The sequence below is a fragment of the Rhinoderma darwinii genome, chromosome 5 (genome assembly GCF_050947455.1).
Source record: "Rhinoderma darwinii isolate aRhiDar2 chromosome 5, aRhiDar2.hap1, whole genome shotgun sequence".
Taxonomy (NCBI): domain Eukaryota; kingdom Metazoa; phylum Chordata; class Amphibia; order Anura; family Rhinodermatidae; genus Rhinoderma; species Rhinoderma darwinii.
This window is the reverse complement of record NC_134691.1, coordinates 288,380,918-288,401,832: the sequence shown is the minus strand read 5'-3', so window position 1 is coordinate 288,401,832 and position 20,915 is coordinate 288,380,918. Positions and strand designations below refer to the sequence as shown.

Here is a 20,915-nt window from a genome sequence, read left to right as displayed (position 1 = left end):
TAATACACAGCCACGGCCCCGCTTTGACAGCGGAGAGGAGAGAAACGTCTTCTCTCCGCTGTTAACCCTTTGAACGCCGCGATGACAGCTGATCGCGGCGTTCAAGGAGAGGGGACTGCACATTGATCGCGTCACAGAAAATAACTGACGCGATCAAAGCCAACAACTCGTATGGCCAGACAGCCCAGGGTCCAGTGAAGGACCCCAGGGCTGTCTGAACATATTTCCTGTTGTTAGGGCATACTGAAGTATGCCCTAACAACTGCCTGTGTACGATCAGTAACAGGCTAATGTACTGGCATATAGATCTATGCCAGTACATTACAGGTACAAAATAAAAATCAAAATGATAAATCCCTTTCTGGGATTAAAAAAAAAAGTTAAATGAATGTAAAAAAAAAATAATGGTAGATAAATAAATAAATAAAAAGTAAATAAAATACACAGAAATACACATTTTTTATAATAAACTTTTTAAAATATAAGTCCCAAAACATGAAATAATATAGACATATTTGGTATCGCCACGACCGTAACAACCTGTACAACAAATGTATAACATTATTTATGATCGGTGTATGGTGTAAAAAAATATATATTAAAACTGCTGCACAACTGCTTTTTTTTCTGCATTTTAATCTATTTAAAAATTTATAGAAATTAAACGATAATGTATTTGTACCAAAAAATAGTACCTACATTAAGTACAACTCGTCCCGCAAAAAACAAAGTCTCATACAACTACGTCGTACAAAAAATAAAAGCGTTATGAGCGTTGGGATGCAAAGAGGGAAATTTAAAAAAAATTGCTCTGTCCTCAAGGCTAAAATTGGCCGTTTCCTTAAGGGGTTAAAGAGGCTCTGTGACCAGATTATAGTTCATGCTACATACTAAATGTATTTATTCTAAGTAAATACAGTTCAATTGGTAATTGTCCCGTTCTAGCTTTAGTTACTTGTATAGAGTCTCCTCTGCTATTTACAGGCTCGTTTACTATGTCTATTTAAGCCTCTGCAAACACATTTTGTTTATCTGACCTTTTTACCTTTTTTATATTTCTGGTATTTCTCAAATGATGTTTTGTAAGATTGTTATACTAATATTTGTATCATCTGCCCAAGAAAATTGCAACACCTCCAATAAAAGCTGATCATGTAATGGAATACTGATAGCTTAATGTAGATGCCTCTAGTAGTGTAGTTGTATTATCCTTACCCCATAGCATTCCTAGCTGTTAAACCATTGGAAGAAGGGTGTAGATTTTATATGAACTCTTATCATAGCTTAACGTGGGGCTGGGCAATTGATCGAAATTCAGCGCAATTAATCATTGTCATCTTGCCAATTCTGTATCTGCATCTTTAGGACGCGGATACAGTTGAATCCAATGGTAGAGCAGGGGACCATAAGGCCCCTGCTTTACCATTCCATATGTATCGCTGGATGTCAGGCAGTGACTTAATCGCACCTGTCTGCGCCGAGCTGCACAGACCAGAGGAGCAGAGGGTTCTCCTCTCATCCATTGAAACGGGGTTAGGCAAGTATGTATATAATTATTTTTATTAGGCACTATAGGGGGCAGCTGTGGGGGCATTTATACAGCGTGGGGAAAGCTATGGCGGACTGTATACTGTGTGGAGTTCATATATGGGGGCATTAATCTGTGTAAGGGCAGCTATATGGCATTATACTATGTGGAGGACAGTTATGGGGGCATTATACTGTGAGGTGGCAGCTATGGGGCATTCTACTGTTTGTTGACAGCTATGGAGGGCATTATACTGTGGTGGCAGCTATGGGGGCATTATACTCTGTGGCGGGCAGATATAGGGGCATTGTTGTGTGAGGCAGCTATGGGGCATTATACTGTGTGGGGAGCTCTATAGGGCAATATACTGTGTGGGGACCGTGTCAGGAGTTATTATATACAGTAGTATACAGCAGACTCTGGGGATAAATATTAATTCAATGGCATAGCACATCACGCAAATAGGGGGCATGACATGCAAACGGGGTGTGGGGTAAATCTTACAATAATCGTGATCGAGGTTACGTGTTCAATTAATCCTGATTTTGATTAAGGTAATAATTGCCCAGCCCTAGCTTAATGTCATAAAAATTTGGTCTTGGTTTGCAAAGGTCAATGACCGAGAATGGCATTGTTTAGCTGTATGACCAATGCAAACTAGATTTCGCAAGTTTTTTTTTTAGTTTTAAAAAAAATAAATTCATTGTACATGTCAAACACGGTCACTGACTAGGTCAATTTCAACTACTTCATCTCCAGAATTTGAAATAGAGCTCTGACAGGTAATAAATGAAAGTCTCATTTTGTGTACATGAAAACCTAAAAAACTGTTCTTCAGTTCTTGAAGTTACTGGCCCAAAGCCTACTGCTCCTCTACTCCTATGTGTGCATGACCACTCTCCTGTTCTATGCACTAGTCTAAAACTAGGCATACACAGAGAGCTGACAACCAACCGCTACTTTTCTTTACTTCACCAAAAGCATGCTCTCTTGGCTGATTGTGATTTATTTCAGAGCGGCAGGGGAATATCCCGCTACAAGGAGTTATTGATGCGCTAAAAGCACACTATGCTGCAATACATATGGACTGCAGTGTATTGTTCAACTAAAACAAAAATATACATTTTCAGGACTAAAGTAAAAATGTAAAAAAATAATTAAAGCTTTTATGTAGGAGTGTATAATATACATATACTAGTCATTCTCAATGAATTAGAATATCATCATCATAATTAATTTATTTCAGTAATTGAATTCAAAAAGTGAAACTCATATAGATTCATTAGACACAGAGGGATCGATTTCCAGCATTTTTTTCTTTTGATGTTGATGATTATGGTAACAGTTCATGAAAACCCAAAATTTGGTGTCTCAAAAGTAATTTTTGAAATTGGGCTTACATAATATTCTAATTTTCTAATACTGAAATGTAGGCCTACTGAAGAGTATGTCCAGTATATGCCCTCCATACTTGGTCGGGGCTCCTTTTGCATGAATTGCTGCATCAATGCGGCGTGGCATGGAGGCGATCAGCCTTTGGCACTGCTGAGGTGTTATGGAAGCCCACGTTGCTTTGATAGTGGCCTTCAGCTCGTCTGCATTGTTGGGTCTGGTGTCTCACATCTTCCTCTTGACAATACCCCATAGATTATCTATGGGGTTTAGGTCAGGCGAGTTTGCTGGCCAATCAAGCTCAGCGATACTGTGGTTAATAAACCAGGTATTGGTACTTTTGACAGTGTGGGCAGGTGCCAGTCCTGCTGGAAAATGAAATCAGCATCTCCATAAAGCTGGTCAGCAGAGGGAAGCATGAAGTGCTCTAAAATGTCCTGGTAGACGGCTGCGCTGACTCTGGTCTTGATATAACACAGTGGACCAACACTGCTGCTCAATGGTCCAAAGTCCTGTTTTCAGCTGAAAGTAAGTTTTGCATTTCATTTGGAAATCTCGGTCCCAGAGTCTGGAGCAAGAGTGGAGAGGCATCAATCCAAGTTGCTTGTGGTCCAGTGTGAAGTTTCCAAGGTCAGTGATGGTTTGGGGAGCCATGTCATCTGCTGGTGTTGGTCCACTGTGTTATATCAAGTCCAGAGTCAGTGCAGAGTCTACCAGGAAATTTTCCAGCACTTCATGTTTCCCTCTACTGACAAGCTTTATGGAGGTGCTGGTTTCATTTTCTATCAGGACTTAGCACCTGCTGACACTGCCAAAAGTACCAATACCTGGTTACAAGATATTACATAGGTTTCCATCACAATTAATTCCAATGGTGACGGATCCAGTGCAGATGGTTTGAGTTTGTCTCTGTCTAAGGGTCCGTCGTTTTGACCGAATGAATAGCGCAGTCGACTACGGTATTCCGTCAAAGCGACGGAACCCTTAAACAACGGTGACAAACGTAAACCATTTGCACCGGATCAGTCACCATTGAAGTCAACCTATGGTTTCCTTTTGTTTCAGTCAGGGTACCGTTCATGGGTTCCCCTGATGGAACGCTCAAACGGCACCCATGAATGGAGCCCTGACGCAGATGTGAACGAAGCCTTCATGAGGCTTTACTCCATAGATATCTTCTCTACCTCCCAATTCTATGTAGTACATGTAATCTAACATAACATTTCTGTACACATTTTTACACCTTTATGGACATGACCGGTTAGTTGGGACAGGAGAAAAAAGAAAATGTCACCACATACTGTACTATCTTTAGAGCAGTCATGGACAGGCAGATGGCTCAATAACACTAATGAACCTCCTTTGAGAAAGATGGAAAGATCATGTTCATCACACAGAGGTTTTCCTACATGTTATAAAATGTATTTGCACAAAAGCAAACCGTGCTCATTATGGACCCCCCTACACATCCTAATTCTTGTCCGCACAATTGTGTCCGACCATTTCAATTTGTGTATAACTAGTCATATAACTAGTTGTGGTCACATAAAATCCTGCTGCTTGAGTAAAGCATATAATGTTTTCTATCCCTTCGGTCTGTACATAACAGATGTTTGATTGATTTCTAGGGTTTGATTCAAGCCTCTGACATCCTAAAAGCTGAAAGCGAAGAAGTAAAGAAAGCATGTAAAGAAATGTCTTCAAAAATCCTTCAGCTTGAAGAAGACCTTTTGACTGTGACTCAAAAAGCCATTGAAAAGGAAACCGAATTAGATAGGTAAAGCAGCATGTTCATGGTTTGTACTCTGGGTAATGTATTTTGGGACTGTTTGTGCTTGAGAAAAGCCGTATTATGTGATGGCGACAATCCTAATCCTGGTCTTCTGAAGGAACCAAACACCAGTCACATGTAAGACTGAATGGATTTATCGAAACACAATGGGGGATATTTAGCAAAACTGGTGCAAAGGAAAAGTGAAGCAGACGCCCATGGCAACCCATCAGGTTGCTGCTTTTATTTTCCAAAGGGCCACTGATAATTGGAAAACTGAATCTGATTGGTTGTCATGGGCAACTCCTCCACTTCTCCTTTGCACTAATTTTTATAAATCTCGCCCATTGTGCTTCAATAAGCATTTTATTGTTTGTGCAAAATGCACTGTCACTTTAGTTATTTGTTTTTTTCCAATAACATCACTCTAGTGGCTTTTAGCTGCTAGTGCGATCCCAGAGGAAGTTATGTTGTTGAAGAAAGCATGCACACAGTGGCGTCCTCCGCTTCTCTGATAACCAGAGATGCCACCAATGATGGGATAGCCTGCTCACCAGCAGCGATCATTCCACCAAGGATACTGTTGACTATAAGACACCAGTGAAGAACAGAGAAGGTGGATCCCCTGCAAGGGAGGAGATGAGGCGCAGCAGTAGGGGGCACTATAAGAAAGTGTTTTGAATAACTTGGCCCAACAAGTTTTTTTTAATAGGATGTCAATCTAAGAAAGTGTTAATTATTGCATGTTGTGACATCCTAATTGCAGATTGATTGGTGAAATAAACCCTGTAAAGGTTTGTTTAACACGCTTCAGAAAATCCATCTCGTACATCTGAATGGAGTTGTATTTGTAGCATGTTCATGGATTTCTGCAAGCCGCCTTTAGAGTTGCAGAATTTTCTGTAACAAATCTGCCATGTGTGAATATAGCCTAGCCTACTGTATGTATGTGATGGGCCCACTTAAAATTAGATATTTATTTTTTACAAACAAACAACTTTTATTCCTTTTCAGCATAAAAGATAGAGTTAAGAAAATAAATTTAGAGAGAGAACAACTGGAATTTCAATTAAAGAATGAGAAGGATGAGAAGGAACTGTATAAGGTAAGGAGACATGTGAGATCTTATAGCTACAATATGGTTTGCACAGCTAACATTTGATTGACAAGCGCACGGCATATTCACACACTATGGGTAAATACATCTGCGGTGTATATTAAGGGCATGACGTATCTGCTGAGTTTACCAAAGTTGTGGGAATCTGTTCTAGGAATACTATCTTGAGAATGCCGAGTGATCAGGTGCTATATGCATCAGCGGTACCCTTCTTGGCGAAGGACTCCTGACTGGCTATTTTAAAATGATCACATATAGATACATGGTCATAGACAGTTATAAAGTTTTCTTTTATTGCCATGCTTGATATGGGAAAACTTCCCTGCATGTTTCTGTAACTTGTAGGGTAAGGATGCATTATAGGAGGCAATAAATGTATGAATAAACGAAAATATAACACATTAGCTTAGAGTAGAGAAGGAACAAAGTTAAAGAGGCTCTGTCACCACATTATAAGTGGCCTATATTGTACATGATGTGATCGGCGCTGTAATGTAGATTACAGCAGTATTTTTTTTATTTAGAAAACGATCATTTTTGACTGAGTTATGACCTATTTTAGTTTATGCTAATGGATTTCTTAATGGACAACTGGGCGTGTTTTTACTTTTTGACCAAGTGGGCGTTGTGGAGAGAAGTGTATGACGCTGACCAATCAGCGTCATACACTTCTCACCATTCATTTACTCTGCACATAGTGATCTTACTAGATCACTATGTGCAGCCACATACTCGCACACTAACGTTACTGAAGTGTCTTGAGAGCTTATCGACATCCCCTCCAGCCAGGACGGGATGTCCATTCACAATCCCGACACTTTGCTAACGTTTGTGTGTGAGTTACAGCACATCAAGCGTAATCTCGCTGTAAACTGTAATTTACAGCGTAATCTCGCGAGATTACGCTTGCTGTGCTGTAAATCCCACACAAACGTTACCGAAGTGTCGGGATTGTGATCAGACATCACGTCCTGACTGGAGGTGATGTCGATTAGCTCTCAAGACACTTCAGTAACGTTAGTATGTGAGTATGTGGCTGCACATAGTGATCTAGTAAGATCACTATGTGCAGCGTAAATGAATGGAGAGAAGTGTATGACGCTGATTGGTCACTGATTGGTCAGCGTCATACACTTCTCTCCACAACACCCACTTGGTCAAAAAGTAAAACACGCCCAGTTGTCTATTAAGAAACTCATTAGCATAAAGCTAAAATCGGTCAGAACTCCATAAAAAATGATTGTTTTTCTAAATAAAAAAACTGCTGTAATCTATATTGCAGCGCCGATCATGTTATGTAGAAGATAGGGCACTTATAATGTGGTGACAGAGCCTCTTTAAATGTACTAGGGCTGCTTCGGTTGTAAACAGAGACGTTTATGGGCGGAAGTGGTGTGTCTTTTTTGCAAAAAAATTAATAAATTTGTGTTCCTGAGAAGCACTTTTAGTCACATTAGCTCTAATATTTTGGGTGGAATTGCCTACTGACAATTGCAGCTCCCTCTCCTTTTACTTTTGCTGTGAAGAGCCGCCTCCTTCTTGGTTTCAGTCTTTTGATGGAGTGAATAGCGCGGCATACAGAATTATTCTTGCCACCAAACAACGGACACCAGGTCGGACCCCATTATAAGTCACTGGGGTCCATTGGTCACCTTTTGGGACCATCGTATGACTGATCGGTCGCAGAGTCATGGCTTTTGTTGTAAACTGAAGCCGGGATGCTGCAAGCCTGCCTTTATTTATATTGTCATTCTGAAGAGGAGACAGGAGATCGGAAAGTGGTGGGACAGATTCCTTTATAGGAATGCAAGTGTACAGCGGAGTACAATTAGAGGAGTAAAAAATAAGTTACAAATATTACAATATTAAGAAAATTACAAAGGTACATTCATGATATATTAGTTAAAAATGGCCTTTTATTTGGAGCGTCTTTTCTGAAAATGTGTCTGTACACTGGATAAAGAGACTGACCACACATACATTCACTCAGTGCAGCTTCCAAGCAGTCTCATGACTTACAAATAATTATCAACTATAACATTATATTGTATTTGCCACTTTAGAAATGATACATTTATGGTTTAGTTGCCATCCGTCTACAAGAACATGGCTCTTAAATTGATAAATATTTTCTCCAATAGGGACCTATAAACTAATAGGTCATGACCTAAAATTAAGAGGTGAAAGGTTTATATTCACAAAAAGATCCTCGCTCCCCACACAGTGAGAGGCGCATATGGAACGAGTTACCCTCGGAGGCTGCGAGCTCTGGATCGTTCCTTGTGTGAATTGAACAATAGCCTTGTTTCTTTTGTTAGATTGAGCACAAAGTTGGAGAGTGTTTTATGCTCTTGGGGTGGAACTTGTTTCCAAAGAGGAATTTCAGTGGAAAACCTCCAACAATAATTATGGTTTGAATTATGTGACCTTGGCAATAATGTTATTTATCTTTTTTGTTGTTGTTTGCTTGTGGGATTATTTTTCTGCTTGAGAAAATACATATTTGGTTAGCTAGTTACCCATAATCTGGACCGCACAGAAAAGACAGCAATGTAGTGAATAGAGCAGAGGGCTGGAAACAGCCTAGTTCGTTATAACGTGGTTATTGATTGGATACTTTTATTTAATAAATGATCTGCATATATTATGTCATATGTATTACATTATATGTACATTTCACGCTTATTTTACGACTCCCCCCCCCCCCCCCATAGGAATAACTTAATACATACGATTTGTTATTTTATCTGAGAAGAATAGTGCAGCAAATAAAATACATTTTTGGGGATTTGTTTTAAATATTTTGCCTTTTTTAGAGCACAGAATCTACCACTAAATCATTGATCTAGGTTAAAAAATGTGCCTGTTTTTTGACATTTTGTGCCTCTAATATAGCTTATGCAGAGTGAACGAGGCCCAAGTGACATATAAAGCCAGGGTAGCGGTTATGTAAAATCCTATCTATGTCTCTGGCTCTATCTTTGTCTCTATCTGTCTCAGTCTGTCTTTGTCCGTCTATCGATCCTACTCCTCTGTTTGGCATACTGGCTTAGAATATTACACTACTTCCACTTTGTAAGGCTTCGTTCACATCTGCACCAGGGTCCCGTTCCGTCATGGCTTTCCGTCGGAACGGGAACCTAACACAGTTGGAAACCGTAGGTTTCCGTTTCCATCACCATCGACGGAACGAAGCCCTGACGCAGATGTGAACGAAGCCTAATATAGTTAAGAAGGTATTTGTAATTCATCTTTATGGCATAATATTTACTAAAACTATCCTGCATGATCATACCCTACAACGGTTTTAGGCCCCATGCACACGAATGTGCTTTTGTGGCCGCAATTCCCCCGAATATCCATGGGAGAATTACGGCCCCATTAATTCCTATGGGGCTTTGCACACGACTGTGGTTTCCACGGTCCGTGTATGGCCCAGGAGCCCGGACCACAAAAAGAACAGACATGTCTTATTAGCCGGGCTCATTGAAAATAATGTCTGCGGCCATGTGCACGGCCCGTGATTTGCTTGCGGCTGACCCTCCGTGGCCAGCCGACCCCTGAAAATCACGGCCGTGCACATGGCTACGGTCGTGTGCATGAGGCCTTCGTTTTTGCATCTCCTTTGGGTAATACAGTTGTAATGCCACATGGATTTATGTAAAATGTACGTTTTTCATAGGTTCACCTAAAGAACACGGAAATTGAGAACACAAAGCTGCTAACAGAGGTGCAGACATTAAAGAACTTAGACTCCAGTAAAGAGAACTTAATTACTCACTACAAAGAGGAGCTTAGCAAAATGAAGCTGTGTCTGTCTGATAAAGAGAAGCTGTGTACAGAACTACTTCAAAACTCCTCGGAGAAGGTGAGAACCGCTCAGTGTAGGACCTCGCATGCAGATTGCAGTATTACAGACTTATGTGGGGGCCATAATTTAACTCCATGAGCATTGCTTCTAGGGGGGAATAACCCTGTAATAAGGCGGGACAGAGCCACTGAGACTCAATGTGCTTTCATACAGTCTAGTGCTGGGCAATTTATGACCTAGATCAAAATCTCCATTGATTGAACATGTAACCTCGATTATGATTTGTGTACTATTATTTAGGCCACACCCCTTCTGCATGCCATGCCTTCTATTTGCATGCTACGCCATTGAATTAATATATAACCCCTGAGCCTGCTGTATACTACTGTATAGAATATACTCCCTGACACTACCAGAATAATGCCCCCATAGCTGCTCCCACACAGTATAATGCCCCACAGCTACCCCCACACAGCCCCAATAGTGGCTAATAAAAATAACACTGCGTAATTGCCTAACCCCGTTCCAACAGCTCGGCACGAACCACTGACTGCTTGGCACAGACAAGCGCGATGGTAGTGATGTCATCAGTACTTGGTGAATGATCGAGCAGGGACCTCACATCCCCTGCTCTACCATTGGATTCAACTGTATCTGCGTCCTGAGGAATTAAATGCGCAAGATTAAATAGTTTTTCTGCGCTGAATTTAGGTTTAGTCTCTATCTATTAATTGCCCAGTCCTAATACAGTCTCCTGCCCATGACTCTCCTGGGGGCACGAGGACTAATATGATGTTTTGATCTTGTGTATGAATGTGATGCTTTGTTTATTCCTCTTGTTCCTGTCCATCACACTTCCCTTTTTAGTAGATTGTGATGCTAAACTGGTCTTCCATGCTGAAGTAAGATTGACAGGGCATCTCCATGGGAAAATGCAAGACTCTGGAGAAGGCAAAATAAACCATGATTTCTTCTGAAGTCAACTTTCTCTTTTGTGGAACTAAATTTAGATTTTATTATGATTGACTTTAAAGGGTAACTAAACGTTCAACAAACTTGATTGGTTTGTGTGAGCGCTAGTCCGCGTAGTTTTTGTTTGACTTTTTCTGGAAAGCCGATGCAGCGAAGTACGGGCTCATAGACTTTCTATTGAGCCCGTACGCCGCCCAGCGCATGAGCTTTTCTGCCGCTTCATTTTAGCGATTGGGGTCTCAGCGCTCGGAACCACACCAATCAAACTTCTGACATGTCACTATAACATGTTACCCTTTAAGGCCCAGTTCACACTGAATTTTTTTACGCAGATTTTGATGCGGAAAACACATAGAAATCAGTGGCAAAAAACATCCGAGGTGTTTATTTCCTGCGGCAGATTTAAAACACTGCATGCTCTTTCATGCTGCGGTTTCGCCTCTGACCTCCCATTGAAAACAATGGGAGGCTGCAAAAATGTTTTTTTGCTGTTGTTTTTGCCCACGGTGCTCAATGGGCGCAAGCGAAAAAAAAGCCTCAAATCAGAGGAAGAATTTGCAGGCCGGCCAAAAGCTGTCTCAAAATTCCTGAAGGAATTTTGAGGTAGATTTTTCCTTTTGCAAAAAAAACTGTGTGTGTGTCAAAAAGTCAACTTTCAATTTTCAGTTTGTGTTTAATGGTATTTTCACACGCTTAGCAAAAAACGTCTGAAAATACGGAGCGGTTTTCAAGGGCAAAACAGATCCTGATTTTCAGATGTTTTTCGCAACGTTTTTTACGGCCGTTTTTGGAGCTGTTTTTCTGTAGAGTCAATGGAAAACGGCCCAAAAAACGGCTCAAGAAGTGAGTTTTGGAAAACGTTGGGCAGATGTTTGTAGGTGTTCTGCTTCCGATTTTTTTCAGCCTTTTTTGGGACATTTATGGCCCGAAAAATGGCTGAAAACAATACGTGTGCACTTACCCTTTCAGGACCAGACTAATTTTCGTTTTCATGCTTTTGCTTTTTTCTCACCCCCTTCAAAAGGTCACGTTTTTATTTTTTCTTTGACACCGCCATATAAGGGGTTAATTTTTACGGGACAAGTTGTACTTTGTAATGGTTCTATTTAATATTATGTGTGAGTTACTGGGAAGATGGGAAAAAATTCAGAATGGGGTGGAATTGGGAAAAAACAGATTCTGCCGTTTTCTGATGCATTACCGATATTACGATTACGGTGATACCAAATTTATATTGGTTTTGTTATGTTTTAGTACCTTTTATACGGCAACCCCCCCATAACGTTTTTATATATATATATATATATATATATATATTTCTGTGTAAGGTGTCTTTTTGGATGTGGAGAGATGTCGTTTTTATTAATAGCATTTTGGGGAACGTATGGCATCAATTTTTTTTAAAAATAATCTTTTTTAAAAAAAAAGGATTACTTTTATTTAGCCCCTGCAATAATTAGATCGCTTATGCCATAGACTGCAATATCACATTATTGTAGTCTATGCCAAAATTAGTTCATTGCTATTGAGACCTTGCTTGCGGTCCAGTGTGAAGTTTCCGCAGTCAGTGATGGTTTGGGGAGCCATGTCATCTGCTGGTGTTGGGTCCATTGTGTTATATCAAGTCACTTGGCACCTGCCCACACTGCCAAAAGTACCAACACCTGGTTTAACCCCTTAGTGACCAGCCCATTTTAGTGACCAAGCTATTTTATTCGTTTTTCTATAGTCGCATTCAAAGAGCTATAACGTTTTTATTTTTTCGTCTACATAGCTGTATGAGGACTTGTTTTTTGCGGGATTAGTTGTGCTTTTTAATAGCACCATTTCTGGGTACATATAATTTTTATATTAACTTTTTTATTAACCTTTTTGGGGGGGATTATAAAAAAAAACTGAAATTCCACCATTGTTCTATGCGTTTTTAAATTGACGCCGTTCACTGTGCGACGTAAATAACATGTTACCTTTATTCTATGAGTCGGTACGATTACGGCGATACCACATATGTAGAGGTTTTTTATGTTTTACGACTTTTGCACAATAAAAACACTTTTGAACTAAAATTATTTGTTTTTGCATCGTCGCTTTCCAAGAGCCGTAATTTTTTTATTTTTCAATCAATGTAGTGATTTTTTGGGCTTGTTTTCTGCGGGACAAGACGTAGTTTTGAATGGTACTGTTTTGGGGTACATGGGACTTATTGATTGATTTTTATTATGACTTTTTTTGGGGGCAATGGAAAAAAATTGCAATTTCGCCATAGTTTTTTGCGTTTTTTTTTTACGATGTTCACTTTAAATTACATATTAACTTTATTAATGGAGTCATTACGGTCGCGGCGATACCACATATGTGTACTTTTTTTATTTTTTTACACTTTTACTAAATAAAACCACTTTTTATGGAAAAAAATGATTTTATTTATTTTTTTACTGTACTTTTTATTAATAATCTTCATTTCACTTTGACTTATTTTATTAGTCCCACTAGGGGACTTTACTGTGCGATGTTCCGATCGCTGCTATAATGCTCTGGTATACTTCGTATACCAGAGCATTATTGCCTGTCAGTGTAAATCTGACAGGCAATCTGTTAGGACGTGCCTCCGGCACGTCCTAACAGGCATATGTCCAGGGCAGACCTGGGGGCTTTTATCAGTCCCCGGCTGCCATGACACCCCATCGGAGACCCGCGATTGCATTTGCGGGCCGCCGATGGGTGACAGAGGGAGCGCACTCCCTCTGTAAACAAAGTTAAATGCCGCGGTCGCTATTGACGGCGGCATTTAACGGGTTAAACGGCCGCGATCGAAGTAAACTTCGATCGCGGGCGTTGGAGCAGGAGCTCAGCTGTCATCAGACAGCAGAGCCCCGGCTCCTGCCTGCACGGGAGACCCGTGCAGGACTTAGACTAGGCTGACGTGAAAAGGCGTCAGGCTAGCCTAAAGCCCATTAGTGAATCACGTAAAAAGGCGTATTAGTGGTCACTAAGGGGTTAATAACCACAGTATCACTGCGCTTGATTGTCCAGCAAACTCGCCTGACCTAAACCTTATAGAGAATCTATGGGGTATTGTCAAGAGGAAAATGAGATACCAGACCCAACAATGCAGACGAGCTGAAGGCCGCAATCAAAGCAACCTGGGCTTCCATAACACCTCAGCAGTGCCACAGGCTGATCCCCTCCATGTCACGCCGCATTAATAACACCTCAGCAGTGCCACAGGCTGATCGCCTCCATGCCACGCCGCATTGATAACACCTCAGCAGTGCCACAGGCTGATCGCCTCCATGCCACGCCGCACTGATGCAGTAATTCATGCAAAAGGATCCCGACCAAGTATTGAGGGCAGATACTGTACATACTTTTCAGTAGGTCAACATTTCAGTATTCAAAATCATTTTTGAAATTGGGATTATTTAATATTCAAATTTTCTGAGACACAAAAATTTTTGGTTTTCACTGTTACCATAATCATCAACATTAAAAGAAAAAATGCTGGAAATAGATCCCTCTGTGTGTAATGAATCCATATAATATAGGAGTTTCGCTTTTCGAATTGAATTACTGAAATTAATTAACCTTTTTATGATATTCTAATTAATTGAGAATGACTAGTGTGTGTGTGTGTGTGTGTGTGTGTGTGTGTGTGTGTGTGTGTGTGTGTATATGTATGTATGTGTATGTATATATATATATATATATATATATATATATATATATATATTGAAGGATTTGATCGCAGCTGCTCTGATAGGTCATGCATCCTAGTGTAAAAAAATCTCAGAATCAGGAACCAAAATTTAGAGCATGCCAAGTGCGAGCGTAAACCAAACCGCCATTCCTTTTTAACGGTGATGTTTTTCTTCTGTACTACTCAGGAGGACATTGGCTTTTTGAAACAACAGCTCCGTAAGTTTGAGGATGACCATCAGTCCAGCAGGCAGGAGGTTTGCTTAATGTCCAGGGAGCTTAGTGATGCTGTAAACGTACGCGATAAAACCATGGCTGATCTTCATACGTCTCGTCTTGAAACTGAAAGCGTGAAGAAGCAACTTGACACCGCATTGGCTGAGCTCAGTCTGCGGGATCGGCAAACTTCTAACAACGTTGTGAGAAAGGATCAGGTAAACTATGAAATCTTTATCTTCTAACATGGTGTACAATGTATATATTACATACTCTGTGCTGGGAACAGTATTTGCCCCTCACCTAATTTTTTTCTACCTTTTGCTAATTTGTCACATTTAAATGTTTCAGATCATCCAACTTATTTTATTGTAAGATAAAGACGAGTAAACACAAAATTATCATTCCATTTATTGAAGCTAAAGATTAATTCAAAACCTAGATCACCCATGAAAAATTAAATGCACCCTAAACCTAATAACTGGAGGCGCCACTCTCCGCAGCAATAACTGCAATCAAACGTTTGTGATAACTTTGCGATGAGTCTCTTACATCGCTGTGAAGGAATCTTGGCCCGCTGGTCTTTGCAGGAATGTTTTAATTTGGCTACATTGGATTGTTTTGGAGCATGAACTGCCCGTTTAAGGTCTTACCACAGCATCTCCGTGGGATTCAAGTCAGGACTTTACCTCGGCCACTCCAAAACCTTAATTATTTTTTTTGTTAGCCATTCATAGGTGGACTTGCTTGTGTGCTTCGGTCCTGCTGCATAACCCAACTGCCCTTGAGCTGAAGGTCATGAAATGACAGACTGACATTCTCCCTCAGGATTTTCTGATAAAGAGCAGAATTCATTATTACAAGTTGTCCTGGTCCTGCAAAAGCAAACACTACCACCCCCTTGTTTGACTGTTGGTATAATGTGATTATGGTGGAATGCTGTGTTCGCTGTTCTCCAGATGTAACAAGACCCATGTCTTATAAAAAAAAATTCCACCTTTTACTTTCAGTCCACTGAATATTATCCCAATATTATTGGAGTCATCTAGATGTTTTTAGCAAATGTGAGCCAAGTCTTTGTATTTTATTTGGTCAGCGGTGGTTTGGGCCATGCAACTCTCCCATGGATGCCATTTTTGCACAGTGTTTTTTTTGTTTTTTTATTGTGGAATCGTGAACATTGATCTGATCAGAGACAAGTGAGGCCTGCAGTTCTTTAAATGTTCGCCTGAGTTATTTTGTGACCTTGTGAATTACATGTGGATGTGCCGTTGGTGATATTTTGGTAGGCCAGTCACTCCTAGGAAGGTTCACCACTGCTCCAAGTTTTCTCCATTTGTGGATAATGGCTCTCACATTGCAAGATAGGTTCTATTTAAGTTATATTGAGATTCAACAGGTCTGGCAGAAATCATGCCTGGGTATGCAAAAATAGAAGACATTGGGAAAGAGGTCAAATACTTTTTCATAGCACCACTGTATATAGTATCAGAATCATTTGCTGCATTTTATTATGTTTACAGTGCTGGGAGGATTACTAACTTGCATGCATTGCTCTGCACACCCCTAAGCTGTAGAGTACAGAGAGACTACAGACTGCCATAAACAGCAGTCTATACTCTGGTTCTTGTTGACCTGTAAAAATATTAAAATGAAGCCTTTCATGATGTTGTAACCAATTCTGATAACGCATCAAATTGTATAGTGAACCTATCCAACATTCACAACTGGTGGATGTAGTAGCATTTTTATTCATTGTTTTAGTATTGAATGTTCTCTTTTCTCCACTTTACACCTTAGTTAGAACCCTTTAAGGGCTATATAATTGTTTGATATTTATAAAACCAGAAGTAAAGATTGCATGTGTTTTAAATATCAGGAGGTCTAGGGAATGAAGACGTCTTGTCCTTTTTTAGTTTTTTTTAATTGCCCTGTACTACACAATAAATTCTACATAATATTGAGTGTCATTTTGTTCGGCAAACAAACTCAAACAGTCCTGTTTAATTTAAATACGCATGAAAATGTTTACTCTTTAGGACACTGAGAGCTGTAGAGTGGAACAGGAACTTCGTAAGGAGGTTGAAGACCTGAAGCTGAGACTACAAATGGCAGCCGACCACTATAAAGATAAATTTAAGGAATGTCAGAAACTTCAGAAACAAATAGTAAAACTTTCAGATCAACTTGTACGTATCCCTGTCAGTTGTTTTGCGTAACGATCGAATAACATAGCTGTTGTATGTTTTTTGAGAAATAAAGTTTTTAAGAGCAGTACAGTATTTTCACATTTCAGGTAGCTGAGGTACAAAATGTCTAGCGCCTGAAACTCTTCCTATTAATAAAGCCCATCTCCAGTGATAGAAGGAAGTGACACATAGTGACTTATCACAAGCCTTTCCAACATGTCTTCCCATACTGACCCGTCTGGTTGTGGTGCGACTGACATTGCCACATAATCTGGCATCCTTCGTGCAGGGCCCCCTTTGCAGGCCTTCTATACGTATAGAAATGTACACCTTGAAGTAGAGCATTTTTTTTATTTCTGCAGTACTTTAAATAGGTTCTCTACTTTAAGCAAGCACACTCTGTGCGATAACTAAACGATCGTTGGGTGTCTGAGCTGGACCCCTGTGGATCATTAGAATGATGTGGATACAGTGTTAGTAAGACACAGCAGCCCCTTTTTAAGTGTTGTTTTTTTCCCCTCTGCACAATGTCCCTTCCGGACCACACTCTGCAGGTTACTTCATCCCCTTCCTTCTAGGGATCGGTGAAGATTCCAGTCATCATACCCTGATGGATCAGTAGAATGACTTCTCTTAGCAATGTGTCATAAGTTATATTGGTGGGGAAACCCCTTTTAAATTTTAACCCGGTTTATCCTACAACGGAGTGTCAGGATTATACCAGTGCATTTCAGTACCTGAAGACTACGTGTATCAAGTTTCTTATAGTATGTCCTGTTTTTTTATTTGGGTATGTATGGCATTTTAATGGTGTTAAAGATGTGATCGGTGCTATAATGTAGATTACAGCAGTGTTTTTTTATTTAGAAAAACGATCATTTTTTACGGAGGTATGACCTATATTAGCTTTATGCTAATGAGTTTCTCAATGGACAACTGGGCGTGTTTTACTATATGACCAAGTGGGCGTTGTGGAGAGAAGTGTATGACGCTGACCAATCAGTGACCAATCAGCGTCATGCACTTCTCTCCATTCATTTACACTGCAGAACGCGATATAGCTATGTGCAGTCACATAAACACATTATAAATGCTACTCATGTGTCATGACAATGAATATACATTACCTCCAGCCAGGACGTGATGTGTATTCATTCTCCTGACCACTTCTGTAGCGTCTGTGTGATTTACAGCACAGCACAGCGAGATTTTGCTGTGAATGACCGTTTACAGCGTAATCTCGTGAGACTACACCTGCTATGCTGTAAATCACACAGACGCTACAGAAGTGGTCAGGAGAATGAATACACATCACATCCCTGCTGGAGGTAATGTATATTCATTGTCATGACACATGAGTAGCGTTATAGTGTGTTTATGTGACTGCACATAGCGATATAGCTATATCGCTATTTTTTAAAGTTTGTTTGTTTTATTTTTTCCCCCGGGATCAGAAAGCTGCAGAAAGTCAACAGAAGGCGGGAGATCTGTATGGGATTTTTGAGGCATCAGCTGCAGATGTTCCAAATTTCACTCCACCAGGTAAATTAATCTGAGATTACTTTTATTTATTTTTTTTAAGTAATTTTTTTTAAAGAGATTAGAGTGATGCCTATTGGCAGTGAAGATTTTATAGTGAAGTCCCACAATGTGCGGTCGATAATGACTTTAATTTATATTTCTTACCAGAATGACTTCCTGTATGAACCGGAATGATTTCCCAACCATTCCTCTTTTGTTTAGCAGGTGGTCACTGCTACTTCTTAAATTTACTGTTGCTTATGTAATAGCAGAAAGGTAGAATTTGCCCTTAATGTTTTTAGTTCCACATAATAAATATTGTTCTCCCAGATAATCAAACATTTTTCTGTATTCCACAGTGAGTCCATTTTCCTCCCATTCTGTACCTGACTTTGTTATAAAAGAACAAGTGGCAGACATGAGCAAGGAAATAGCTGAGAAAACCGAGAAGTATCGGAAGTACAAGCAAATGTTAGCAGTAAGTAGTAAACCATAGGAGATGGCCAGTGATAGAACTCAAATTTAAGGCCTATCCATAGAAAAGCATTTTGGAAATAGTAATTCTACGTGTTTAGACCAGTCAATTTAGAATGATATAAAAAAAATCTATTTTTCTCTGAGGTTTCTTAAAGGAACAGTGTCATCACAAATTATTTTTTTATATGTTAAAGATGTTAGTGCTTTATTAAAAACGTTTATATTCATTTGTGTGTTTGTGTTTTACTTTTTCTTATTTTTACACTTTTTCTTCCCTATGGGGGCTGCCATTTCTGTGTGTGTCGATTAACGACACATACAGACATGGAATACGGCAGCCACAGTCCCATAGGGACTGCGAACGGCTCCCGTCCCATTGACTTCAGTGTACGGCGTCTGTGTGGGAACTGCGCATGCGCCGCTCCCACACAGTCCAATTCGAAATTGGCGCCGTCCGGCGCCATTTTTCTGTGGACCGGAAGTCGCGGCCGGACAGTAATATTACTACTTCCGGTCGCGGCTTCCGGATTTGTGCACTTGGACCAGCGGCAGCAAACGGAGCGGACGGGCCGGAGGGAGCCGCGGCGGCAGGAGCAGGTAAGAGATTTCAATGTATGTTCGTGTTTGTGTGTGTTTACTACTGTATGTAAACCTACTACACTGTGTGTTAGCTCAAAAAATGGCGACACACAGCGTAGGAGGTTACACCGTTCAAACCCCTCGTTTATCCCGGCACTAGCCAGGATAAAGGAGGGGGGGATGCTGAGAGCTCACTAGAGCGAGGGCTTTTAACCCATTGTTGCAATGCTGCAATTTTGGGAATAGCTCCATCTAGTGACCAAAAATGGGTAGTATTATAAATTAGAATTAATTTATAATATTTCCTGACTATTCCCTGACTCGTGAAAAAAATAAAAAAAATTTGAACAATGTTTAATCACCCACACACTAAATGTTTAATTTTTTAAAAAAAAACATGTTTTTCTGGCAACACATTCCCTTTAAAGCATACTGCCAGTGAAAAATGAAAACTTCAGTGAGATCCTCGTATGTAGTACCTTTTTGTGAACCCTTTCCTTTCATAGCTCAGCCGTTTGTACCTTTCCTTCCCAATTCACTTACAGGCTTTTATCACTCTCTTCCATGTTACAGATACAGTGAAGCTGCAGCTCAGTCACTTTTATTCAAAGGCTACACGGTTAACTTTGTCGCGACACGGGTCACATGGCCAGAGATCACTGTGTCGCCCTGCCTGCATCACAGGCAATGAATGTCAATGAGGCCGCGTTGCGAACCGCAGGCATTGACTGCGATGCATGCATCTCGACACGGCGATCTTTGGCTGTGATCACGGTGTAGCCCTAGCTTTACCCCACAATATTGCTAGCTCACATTACACTTTTCGCTCCTCCCCCACGCCTCACCTTGCTTAAAACCCTGCAGAGGCTTCTGCAATCCCAGGGCTTTAGCGATCATGTTCTATTTCTCAGAATTAAAGGGCTGCAGTAAGTAAAGTCCTCTCCTACTCTGCGGCCTTAACGGCTATGTAAACCTTTTTGAAGCCTTTTTTTTTTTTATAACTTTAACAGTGTATTTTAGTGTTTAGTGCAACTTTGTAATTTGTTTGTACAATTATTATTATTTTTCTAACTTTTTAACGATACAGCTTCTATGTATCCTGGATACATAGAAGCTGTCTCTTGCGCTGAAATCTGAATCGGAATTAAATGTGATTGATAACAGCTGAGTCCCGTGTGTCTGACACACGCAGAACCCACTGCCACCGAAGCCGTCAGTCCTGCTGACATAATAGATTTTTGTATTAACACACTAAGGAGTATATCTTAAGAGGTTTGTAAGTGCATCATTGGAGATACGATTTCATCAAGATGGCGGTTTATGAATATACATTAGTGGTTCATCCCTTGTCTAGACCTTTCTGAATACGTTCTGATCGCTTCCTCTACATGCTGACAGGCGATTGGCCTGTAATGAGACCTCACCTGTGACACCTATACTTAATTGAATGGCTCCTTCTGATCCGTCAATGTTTTTTTTTCTATTGTCTATTTGTTCTAGGAAGAAAAAGCAAGGTGTGGTGCATATGCCGATGATGTTGCTAAGATGGAACTAAAATGGAAGGAACAACTGAAAATTAATGAAAGTATCAAACTTAAGCTAGCTGTCCTTGAGGATCAGTATAAAGTAAGACCATACAGTCGGAA

General features: G+C 40.2%; 1 protein-coding gene across 7 annotated transcripts in view; it reads left to right on the top strand.

The window, feature by feature from the left end:
• Positions 1-20,915, top strand: part of TAX1BP1 (Tax1 binding protein 1) — a 100,145-nt gene that overhangs the window by 63,921 nt on the left and 15,309 nt on the right. For all 7 annotated transcript variants that reach the window (XM_075827254.1, XM_075827253.1, XM_075827257.1 and 4 more), the window contains exons 6-13: positions 4,549-4,697; positions 5,706-5,796; positions 9,491-9,676; positions 14,476-14,721; positions 16,543-16,692; positions 18,147-18,234; positions 18,573-18,691; positions 20,770-20,895. In XM_075827254.1, the coding sequence (XP_075683369.1) occupies positions 4,549-4,697; positions 5,706-5,796; positions 9,491-9,676; positions 14,476-14,721; positions 16,543-16,692; positions 18,147-18,234; positions 18,573-18,691; positions 20,770-20,895 (1,155 nt within the window). The remainder of the gene's footprint in view (positions 1-4,548; positions 4,698-5,705; positions 5,797-9,490; positions 9,677-14,475; positions 14,722-16,542; positions 16,693-18,146; positions 18,235-18,572; positions 18,692-20,769; positions 20,896-20,915) is intronic.